This window comes from Monocercomonoides exilis, assembly GCF_001643675.1.
Source record: "Monocercomonoides exilis strain PA203 chromosome Unknown scaffold27-1312184, whole genome shotgun sequence".
NCBI lineage: Eukaryota > Preaxostyla > Oxymonadida > Polymastigidae > Monocercomonoides > Monocercomonoides exilis.
The window spans coordinates 1,265,765-1,277,873 of record NW_027150572.1 but is presented as its reverse complement, the minus strand read 5'-3'; the positions used below and the strand labels follow the sequence as shown (position 1 = coordinate 1,277,873).

At 32.4% G+C, this 12,109-nt stretch overlaps 1 protein-coding gene across 1 annotated transcript; it reads right to left on the bottom strand.

Annotated features, from left to right (window-relative positions):
* Positions 1 to 9,818: 9,818 nt before the first annotated feature.
* Positions 9,819 to 10,445, bottom strand: MONOS_14987c2 (uncharacterized protein; the record flags this gene model as incomplete). Its single annotated transcript, XM_067867832.1, has 3 exons — positions 9,819 to 9,861; positions 9,969 to 10,212; positions 10,292 to 10,445. The coding sequence occupies 3 exons, from the start codon at positions 10,443 to 10,445 to the stop codon at positions 9,819 to 9,821; spliced, it is 441 nt and encodes a 146-aa protein (XP_067726102.1).
* Positions 10,446 to 12,109: the final 1,664 nt, after the last annotated feature.

Below are 12,109 nucleotides of genomic sequence, written 5' to 3'. Positions count from 1 at the left end.
TATTGTAAATTTTTGCAAGATTTATTCATAAATGCATGTTTTGATCGAGTCTAATAAAAAAATACATTAACATATCAAAGGAAAAGAAAATATTTGAAAGATAAAAACAAAATGAATATTTATTTGATATTATGAATCATATAATACGTTTTGCGTTCCATTGCAACCGATTTTGAAATTAATATCTGCACGCTAATGAAAATTAAAGTCAAAAAGCACACTTTAATGAAACTGTGAATAAAATCTGTTTTCAATATTATACAAGTGTGCATATAATAATATACTTATATTAACATATAAAAGTGAATGAATTACACACTTTTAGGTTCTATTTAAACCAAAACAGCATATTCAAATTTTCCAGATATTAAAAATTTTATTGTGGGTTAGATCAAAGATATTTAATTAAATTTTTTATTTAAGATTTATATTTTTTTGATGAAAATTAACAAATAAAATAAGTCTATATAATAATGCAAACACTTTTTATGTGTAAAAATCACGTTTTCTTTTAAATTTGAATAATTTTTTATGAAATTCATGTTTTTATGGGTCATTTTTCAAAAGTCATTTTTTTCAACAAGAAAAATTTTTTTCGAAAAATTGGTCCATAAAAAGTTTTTAAATAATTATTATCTATTAATTCGTTATTATTTGAGGGTTTAAAAACGCAAATTGCAAAAGGAACGTGTTTGAACCTATGCCAACATTTAAAACAAACCATAGGTCTTATGCCCCATGTCACCCTCCAATTCCACACAGAAGTTCAATGAAGGGGCTTAACACTCCCATCTACCTGACATTTGAAATCGTGTTCGATTCAAAATGTGTTTATTAAATTTACAAAAAAACAAATAATAAATAAAAATTCAAATGGTTGGGGAAAAAACCCTCTTCAGTTAAAAATACCTGTTCACTATGGTTTCAAAAATATTTCATCAATTGCAATTATTTGGAACAGAGTTCATTTGAAAATATTTGGAATGCATTAATGTGTTTTTTTCATTTTTTTTTTTTTTATTTTTTTTTATTTTTTGAAGAAATTCATTTTTATGGAAAACATAATCAAATATTTAAATTACTTTCAAAACATATTTAACTTTTTTTTGAACTATATATATGTGAGAATATGGGTGATTATTTTTGAAATCATATTTTTTCGTTCAAAAATTTCGGTGAAAAAATATTTCTTTAATATCAATGAAAAAAAATTGAAAAGTTAAAAGGCTTATTGAATGCATTTTAATCTTTGATTTTGGAAAAACACTTGATATTCAAAACAATTATCATGCATTTTTTTTTGTAATGAAAATTTATTTCGAAAAACTTTCAATCTTTGAAAAATCAACACTCCGAAAAAAGATATGATTTCAAAAATATTCACCCATATATTTGATAAATCTATTTTATTTAACGAAAATTAATATAGAAATCGTTGTTAGAAATGAATATTCAAAAATCATGTTTTGATGTGAAAAAAAAGTAAATTTTATTTTCACATTTGCATCAGTTTCTATTTCATAAGGATCAAAATGCAATTTGAATCTGAAAATATAGGAAAAAACAAAATTAATGCTGAAAATCAGTGAGAAAACACTGCAAAATAAAACTTATGATGATCCAGAATTAATATCATTGACAGCAACCAATTGAATAATGATGCAATCAAAAGACAATAAAAACAAGCCTTTGTTCTTATGGCAAATCGTATCTTATCTTATTTTAAATTAAACAAAAACTCTTAGGAATGAAAAAACAGATGTATTTATTTTATGGTTGTTATTCACATATAGTATTTCAATATTGGCACAATGCGAGAACAGACTATTATTATTATTATCATTACGTTGGTTTTTAATAAATAAGCTTTTCATTTAAAATGTGTTTGTTTCATTTGATAGAAGAAAATTTTTGCACATTGATTTGAGTTATATATACAAATTTCAATTTTGTTTGATTTTTAATTTTTGAATTAAAGAAATCAACGACGAACAAATAATTTTGTGAACCAGAACAAAAATGAATATTTCGTGAAATACATCAATGGTTCATAGTTGATTGAAATATTCTCAGATGAAAATGGAATATTGAGGTTTTTTGTGTTTATTTCTAATGATGTGTGCTTTTTTTGCTATTACAGCATAATCCATATTATCATTTCTATTTTCTAAAAAAAATACTATCAATTATTTTTTATCAAAAAGTTCAAATTCAATGAATGAGCGCTGTGTTATTTTTGTGATTATTTGATCTAAATTCAATGCAATAAATACTTCATACCTAACAATTCAAAAAATTGAAATGAAGAGAAATTGAAAAATTTATAGAAATTTATCTTATCCTTTGAAGAACACATCATCAAAAACAACAATTCTATAATTGAAGAGAAACATTAAGAGATTATTTATCAATCTAATCAACGAAAAAGTTACAGATTTCCAATGTTTCTGCATTTTTTCAAAAATAAGAAGAAATAAACAACTTGAAAATATTGAATGAAGGAAATATGAAATCCTTTGTTTCATCTCGTTTTGTTTATTGAAAGAATGAAAAAGAAAGAAAATTTAACAAAAAACTACAAATCAATCAAAATAAAAAATTTTTTTATAAGAAAATAAAAATGTCAAATTTTCTGTCAATACATTTTTTGCATTTTTTTACGATTCAAAAATAAATAAACATGGATTTAAGCCCATCATTATTCAACATTATACAAAAAATATCGAAAATATTCTTTATAGAAAAAGAAAAGAACAAATAAGACCACATTTTGGTGATGCACATGGAAATCTGTATTTTTTCAACGTATATGAACAAGTTTCGTTTTTAGTGCTTGTCTTTTCACTGGCAATAAAAATAATAAAAATTGAGGGATAAGTTTCTGGTTTATTTTTTTTTGAAAAATATGAAATGATTTCAATATAAAAAAAAAATAGAAATAAAAACAAAAAAGTTCGTCAAGAACAATCTATCTACGACACCTCTCTATTATGGGAGTGATAATAATTGGGCTTTTCACTTGTTCCTTGGTGTCTACTCATGTGCCGAGTAAATGCCTGATTGTGCGTAAAATGTCCTCGATTCCGATCGTTTCACTGCCTTCTGATTCTTGGTCTCCTGGCTCCTCAATCTTTAATGGATGCGCGACCTCTGGATCTTACTCTGTGCTTTCTTTGAGTGGTGGCAGAACAAATCTGATAATTTCTGAGGAATTGCTTGGTTGTGTGTTCAATGCTGAGATAAGTTGGTGTGCCATTTGATGGGAGAAATTTGAGGATAGATAAAACCTTGAAGGTGTGTGTGCTGTCGGTGAGAGTCTAGCATATTTTGCAACGAGCACTTCTGGAACTTTGTTGAGCATAAGCGTTGAAATGGAAGTGTACTTTATGGTTCAAGGGTAGTTGTGTTTGGGAACTCCTATCAAAGAAAAGCCTATTCTTGCAAGCTTCCTAATCCGCTCCACTATCAGCGGGGTGAAGTCCCTTGTGTTCAGGAGAAATGTGTCACATTCAAGGTGTTTCATTTTTATGGGTTCCCATTGGCACAACAAAATTCAAGCTGGGCAAATCTTCACATTTGGCTCGTCGAGGAAAGGCACTGTTGTGAAGGAAGGTTTGTTTGTCATCTCGAGCTTCGTTTGGATGTGCACTGCACTTGAATCCACAATCGATGATGTCATTGAGAGGTATGCTTGCTCAAGGAACATGCAGGCTGTGAATATCATTATCAGCAAAATGCTCTTTATTGTCAGTTCAAGGAACGACAACTTCTTATTTGGGGAGTAACACAAAAAAGTTTTCTTGATCGAAAAACTTTAATTCAACATCGAAAATTATTATTCAAAATAGAAAACATTTTCCCTTCATTCATCGAGTTTATTATGTTTCGATACATGTGGAAATTAATATTTTCTCAATCGCTAATTTTTTATTATTCTATTGAAGTGTTTTAAAATTTAAATTTTCAAAATAAAAATTAAAGTAAAGAAAAGAAAACATCAAAAAAAAAGAAAAACTTTTCTCATTAGAAAAAAAATAAAAAAATTAAAAAAAAATTAAAAATTAATCTAAATAAATAAATGGTTGATTATTTTTGAATAAAATATTATTTCATTCAAAAAATTCGATTCGAAAAATTTCCAAAAATATTAACAACAAAACACTAAAAATTTAAAAATTTAACAAAAAATATTTTCTTTATTGTTATAGTTTAAACATTTGTGTTTAATATGGTTTTGATGGAATTTTTCATAAAAATTCAAATTCTCTATTCAATAACAAACAATCTTTGAAAAATCAACACCCCGAAAAAATATATGATTTCAAAAATAATCACACAAATGAAAAAAAAAATAAAAAATAAAAAACTTTATGAACTTGTTGACAAAATCTCAAAGAAACAATAGATGAAGCCAAAGCAGATGAAAATGTGACAATTTGAACATGGGTGATTTTTTTTGATATCATAAAAAATTTCGACGTTTGATCATAAAAAATTTTCATTAAGGTTGGAGTTAATAAGAAAATTTTTATTTGAAATAACATGAAATTAAAGTTTAATTAATAATAACTATTATTTATATGTTGATTTTAACTTGATTTTTATAGCTTTTATTACAAAATTTGAAAAAAAACATTAAAAAATTTTTGAAAATATCGAAACTAAAATAAATCGAACAAGATACTTGCTTAATCGCTAATATAACATGAAAACAATAATTAATAACACTCAATAAATTTATTTTTTATGTAAATATAAATTTTATGATGTTATTGCAAAGAAATTTTAAAATTGAAATAGAAGATCATAAAATATTCGTTGAAATTTAACAATTCACATTAACACAGATAGAAAAATATGATAGCATAACAAGATATTTATCAGATATTCAACAATTTGTAGTTGACATTAGCTTGGAAATAAATAATACTTTAAAAAAGTCATTTAAATAAATTGATAAAACAAAGTTAAAAAAAATGCAATGAAATAATGAATAAATAAAATGAAATTCAAAAATTTCTACTTTTTTTTTCTTTTATGGCTTCAACAGCACGGATATCCTCGTTTCATCTTTCTCATCTTTAAATCATCTGTGCTTCTTTTATTCTCCTTTTTTCTTCCTCGTCTCTCATCCTTTATCCTGATATCTGTCTCCTAAGTTGCCTGGTTTTGCAGGCTGCTATTTTTCGAGATATAATCTGCTTACGAAAACTGCTCAAACTACAGCTGACTCATCAAAAAGGCATACATCTCTTTATCACTGCATAAACATCACTGTTTTCTTTTCGCTACACTTTCTCCAGATAACTGCTCCATCCACTTCCTCAACACTCTCATCCCTCTCTCTCCAGTTCTCTATGAATTCTGTCACTGCACTCGTTGCCTTCTGCTCATTTGCTTTGGCTAGCTCCGCTGCTTCGTTTTAACTTGTCACACACCCCAGAACAGCCATCGCTCTGGACAATGCTAACATCCACAACGTTAAATACACATACAACGGGCCAATGCCCGTGTGAATGCTGATAGAGGATTTGCAGTCTACTATTCTGACGCAATTGAAGCTGCAATTGTGTGCCTTAACAACAAGAAATTGCGACTGTTTGTCTCGATTGCTCCAAACTTGCAAATGTTCCTTCCATTCCTCTTTCTCTATCCTCAACCACCGCTTCGCCTTGAGTGATGCTTTTGTCAGCAAATATGTCTTTCTCTAGTTTTCCAGGATTCGCTTCAAAATCAACGAATTTCTTTTTTCACTCGATTTCACTCAACGCTCTCTCTCCACAAAACCCCCATCAGAGATTCCGACTTCTTCTGTTTCAGCTTCTTCATCGTATCCAATCTTCTCCACTTCTTCTCACTCTTCATCCTCCAACGATTCCTCTTTCTAAAACCTTTCCACCATTAGGCTTCCACCTGAAGTCTATTTTGTCCCTGCAATTCTTGTTTGAGATCCTTTTGTCAACATTTTCTTGCTATTACTGTGTTTCTCAACGATTGCATATTCATTAACTGCTATCTCCTAACATCTATTGTTTTAATCAACCTGTTCCTCGTTCTTATACCGTTTTGAATTATTTCTCGATGTGCACTCCTCCCTCTATTTTTCCACCATTTTTATGTCAACCTCAGCTTCTTGCTTCTGCGTTCTCCCCGCTTTATTCTTCAAACTCTCCCACATCAAACTATCCACACTCGGCGTTGCCTCTCCCATCTTTGTGTTCAATGCTGACTCCAGTGACTCTGTCGAGCATCTCATTTCCATAGATCTCGTCATTGCAATTTGTAACGTAGTGCTTCTCAATCTTCTGAGCAATTTCACTTTTTCTTCTTCTTCACATCGTCCTCCTCCTGTGCATCTTTCTCCTTTCGCTTTTCTGCCGTCGACTCTCTCTCTCTTCTCTCTTCAGGAGCGAGAAGCAGCATACGAGGCAGAGCAGCTGAGGAATAAGAAAGAAAAATAGTTTGAAACAACAAAGATGAGGGCTATGCAGGAAAAGATCATTTTCGAACAAGCCATCAAAGACCAGCTGAATGCGAAGAAAGTCACAGAGGTAGAGGAAAGAGCGTAGAGGAAAAAGATAAAAGAATGTGGAATGTTGAGGGAGAGGGAAGAAGAGGATGGAAGAAAAAGAAGGAGAACAAGGAAAAGATAATGAAAAAGAAAATGAAGAGGAAAACTTTCCATTTGAAGAAGAAGAAGAAGGAGGAGGAGGAGGAGGAGAAGAGGAAGAAAAAGAAGAAGAAGAAGAAAAAGAAGATGATGATAATGAGATAAAAGAAGATGAGGAAAAGGTAGAAGAAGAAGAAAAGGAATAGGAAGAAGAAGAAGAAGAAGAAGAAGAAGAAGAAGAAGAAGAAGAAGAAGAGGAGAAAGAGGAGAAAGAGGAGAAAGATGAAGAAGAAGAAGAAGAGGAAGTGGAAGAAGAGGAAGAAGAAGAAGAAGAAGCATCAAAGGAATGTTGAGAAAAAGGTGTTAATCGTGATTGACTCTGCAATTATGATGACACAAATTACTCAAGCACAATTAACTGAAAAATAACAATAGGGATTAAAGTGGAATGAGGGAAGAGATATAAGAACAGTATATGAGAACAAATTACATGTAGAATGCTTATTGAAGATGTTTTGGATAAAGGAGATGCATTGGAATAAACAGAAAATGTTAGCAGGGAGGGAGAGAAGGAGGAGGAAGGAGAAGACCATTGAACCATAAGTGGCGATATGGCAAATGAAAAAGAGGATAATAAAGCAGAGGATAAAGAAGAAAGTGATGAAGATGAATGAAAAATTTGTCTTCTTCTTTCCTTCTTTCCTTATTTTTATTTTTCTCATGAAACTTTATCTTTGTTTTCTTCATCTTCTTTTTCCTTCTCCACGTCATCTTCCTCAATCATCTCCTCTCCTCTTCTCGAATTTCCAGAATGAAATATCTCTCTTTCTAATAATTCGCACATCTCAATAAATCATGTAGCATCCAATGCAGAACCAGCCAACTTTCCAGCGATCAATACAGATCATCTAATTGCAACTGCTCCTTTTTAATTCAAGCAGCCACACTAAATCCGCCTTCTGCGACAATCCTCAACCCGAACGAAGCTGGAAAGCACTATTACAAGAGAACAGAGATAAACAAAAAGAGATTTGTGTATAATCAGCAGCAACTGAAAGCATAAAAAGTCCAGAAACCTCATAATTCACTCTCATCCTTCAATCATACTCAATAAGCAAGAGAGAGCTGTATTGCCTCCAAGAAAATGAGCGTTCTCTGCGTATGTCCTTCTCAGAAGCATCTCCTTCAACACCTCCCTCATCTTCTCTTTCGTTCGTGAGTACTCATAAACAACTCCAGTTTAATTCCAAGCCTTTGTAGTCTGACAAATTTCCCTCAATGACCTATCGGTAATTTCTTCTTTGATGTATTTACCTTCTTCTTCTTCTTCTGGTGCTGCAGCTGTTGCTGCTGTTCATCTGTCTTTATCCTCTTCACAGAATATCCACTCCTTTCATCTTCCTATTCCTTATCTTCTTCATCTTCTCTGCTTCGGAATCTTCCTTTGCTTCTTCTTCTTTCTCGTCTGGCACTTCATATCTTCATTTTAATCCTTCTTTTTAACATATATATCCGAATAGGCTAAGATCTTCTTCTTTAATATAAACCTCTTCCTTCTCTTCAACTTCTTTTTCATTTGACTCCCATCATCTCCAGAGTGTTTCTCCAATTTAATCATATATACACAAATAACCAAATATTTCCAGCTCTCAGCGCTCTTCTCTCTCTGACTATCCGCTTTCCTCCACCCCTCATTGTCTCTTCCTGTTCGTCATCTACTCCTTTCTCTTCTTGTCCATTTGGCGATTTCTCAATTTCAAACGAATATTCTTCTTTAAATTCTGATATTTCAAGAATAAACCCTTCTTTTTTTGAAATTCATCAATTGTTTTAAATAGAATTCTTGTGGCATCAAACAACAATACTGAAACTCCGATTTCTTCTTTGCTCATCAAGCAACATTTTCTTCAACAACAAAAACAGCAACACAAAACATACTATTCTCCACTCATTAATTAAAAATTCTCAGTCAGACTATTCCATTCATTTCTTCTGCTTATCCTTCTCCTCTTCCTCTTCTTTATTTTTCTTCTTTCTTCTTCTTTTTCATCCTCTTCATTTCCCCTGCTCCTTTCTGCTTTCTTCCACATTTTGTCATTCATCCAGTCATCTTCCCACTCCGCCACTGGCCTTTCGTCGATCACAATATTTTCCATTCAGAAACTTTAAACAACAATTGAATAAGCTAAGGCGGAGGATGAAGAAGTGAGCATGTATTTTGAGTGTTGCTCCCTCGTCTCTAATTCCGGATACACTCATTTCTGCATAGCTTAAACATCCCATCCTAAATAACGAATCCCTCTTTTCACTCGACTTCAACTAATCCTCTCTCTTTCTCTTTCTCTTTCTTTCTCTCTCTCCAAACTCCCGTTTCTACTGCCTCGATTACTCCCATCCCTGCCTATGCCTCTTCTTCAACCTCTTCTCAATCATCACCTTCGATCGTACTACCCGATTATTCATTAATCAAAGAAGACGCTCCCCACTTGCCCCCTGCTCCTCCATCTCCACAGCTGTTCTATACATCTGCTGCTCTATCGGAAACACCTTCTGAATCTGCTCCTCCGCCTCCTTCCATATCCCAACTTCCCTTGCTGGCATCCTAGTCAAGTCCGTCTTGGGGAGTCTGCTCTCCATTAATTTTACCATCTATTCATAGCTATTTCGCTTCTCATCAGCTGCAACTTTTCCTTCTATTCCTCCTTCGCATCTGTCAACTCTTCCGTCTTCTCCCTCCTCGACGGATCCCTTGCTGCGTCCTCCTCCATCTTTTCTCAAGCCAACTAGCACACTCACCTCATCCCGATTGGATATTTTGCTCACATGGGAAATCTGCCCCTTTCAGTCTGCTCTTCGAACTTTCAGGAATCCAGGCGTTAATCTTTAGCACATCGGCTCTCCGCTTCAAATGCTGTTTCAGCCATGTTTGCATTCGGCTATATCTCCCAGGAGCTTCATTGAATAACTATTACGACAGATCTCTCCATAGAAAATGATAGATTTTTCCTTCTTTTTCCTTAAAACCAAATCAATCTGAAAGCTCCTGCAGCATAATAAACTCCATCTTCACTTCCATATCGCTCGACCAGCTCGGTAGTTACTTGATCGATTAAAAACTGCAGAAATTCTTCAGTGTATCTCGCCAACTGCACCATTGTTTAAAGGGGGACTCCCTCATCCCTTTTGAATACAACTGTGCTCCGCATCGCTATTCAACGGCATTTGAAAAACACTCAATAGATGAAAGAGACCTATCGTCAAAATAAGATACCATTTTGCTATGTTCTTGTTCACCTGAAAATGTCTTCGAATGGCATATCTCGTTGATTTATTCCTTGAGCAATCCAGCTGCACGAACTTTCCACAACAGTCAGAGGTGAGGTTATCAAACACTGCAAGATCATCAACAACAACCTCGCCATCCCGAATGTTCCCTCCGCTGGCAGCTTCATCATCTGCCCAAACGCCAACTTGCTCTTCATCTCCTTGCTCAAGGAAGTCGACAGTTAGCTCCCCAGCACCTCCACATGAATTCTCAACAGTATATGTGCTCTTCACTGCGACATGTTCCAGCTCTCTCCCTTCCTCTTCATAGCTGTTCCCTAGCTCGTTCAAGAAAAAGAGGCAACAAATAAAATGGAACCCAAATTAATCTGTGGTTCTCTGTTGTGAAGAGGAAACCAGAAGAAAAGGAGATTCTAAACCACGATTTTGATGTTGATGAATTATTGTTCAAATCAGACAAAGAAGAAAATCTATCAAAAGGTTTTATCAGCAACTTTGGAAAGGATTGAGGTGAGCGTATATGTCCTGTTACGGGATTCGGATTGTCCATCTTTAACAAACACTTTATTCCAAAATGAGTCTTCGCTTTTGCCAAATATCAAAAAATGAAAAATAAAAAATAAAAAATGAAAAATGAAAAATGAAAAATGAAAAATGAAAAATGAAAAATGAAAAATGAAAAATGAAAAATGAAAAATGAAAAAACCTTTAAAATAAATGGTGTAAAAGCCATCTTCTTCATTTGCTCTTCTTTAATCTTCAGCACAATTTGAGTTTCTTCGTCATCTTGTAAATCTTATTCTATCCAATCGACCCGATCGACATAGGCTTGACATTTTATTCTCATCCTTTTTTCTTTTTGATATCGTTCTTTTTCTTCTCATCTTGTTTTTCCAACATCTTCTTCTTCTTCTACAGCTGTTTCATCTTCCGAATAATCAGCCGCTTAATCATCACTTCTTCGTAGTTTTTGTCTTCTTCCATCTCGCAAAGGCACTCAGTATCTGTCTTCATATGATCAAAGCGCTTTTTTTTTCCTTCTCCTCCAACAAAAATTCTATTTTCTCACTTTCTTCAGTTGTTCTTGTCTTCGAATGAAAATGTTCTGCTCCAATTATATTCTGTAGGTGAGTGGCATGTGTTGAAATTTCAGCTTCTTCAGCATTATAAAAGGTGTAACAATTGAAAGAGATTGCCACTGCTGAACGGGCAGTGCTTCAACAAGCGCATCGCTGTCTGTGGTGAAAATAGGCTGGGACAATAACTGAACTTCTATGTGGTTTAATAAATATCAAGAGAAGATATATGTATTTGCAGAAGAAAAAAAGAAGATGTTGAAGCTTTTGAATAAGTAAAACGAGAAGGGACTTTGAAAGAAATTGAAAAAATTGTTGATGTGGTTTGTGAATGAGGTGAAAGTGAGGAATAGGAAGAAGAAGAAAAAGAAAAAGAAAAAGAAAAAGAAAAAAAAAAAGAAAAAGAAGAATCATGCTTGACGCATTTCTTAAAGTGTGAACTATCTTTCTTTTATTCGGTTGATATTGATAAATTATCTGCATGACTGCCTCTTTTCTTTGCTGCTTCCGAAAATGACTATCATTTCCTTGTGCTTCTTTTAGCTGTGATGATAAGGCAGCAATCAACAAATTCAAAATGAATGCATTCAAGTTTTCCGAAATTTTCACTTTTATTATGGTAACATTTTTGATCCAAAGATGCAGATTCTAAGACGCAAATTTTTTTGTTCGGAACGATTGACTATTATGTAAATAAACTATTAGTAGCAAAAAAAGCAGGTGTTGGAATCTGTTCTATGATCATGAGTTGATACATTATTTTTTGTTGAATTTAGCTTTGGGGTTTTTTGTTCAAACAAAAAAAATTTTTATGTTATTGTGAAATTAATAAATGCAATGTAAAACACACTTTTAAATATTTATTTTGCTAGTGAGTACATTTTCACATTTTTGTTTTTAATTGTAATTTTCATTTAAGACAAGCTGGATATTTATTGTGAATTGAAATTTTGATGAAATGAAAAAAATAATCAATCGTTCACCAATCAAAATTACATAAATAAATAAATAAATAGAACTTCACGATATTAATCATTGATAAAAAATAGAAAACAATTAGAATATTTCAAATCAGATTCAATAACTTTCAAAAAAACATAATTCTATCACATAATCTCAAAACAATCACCAAATATCA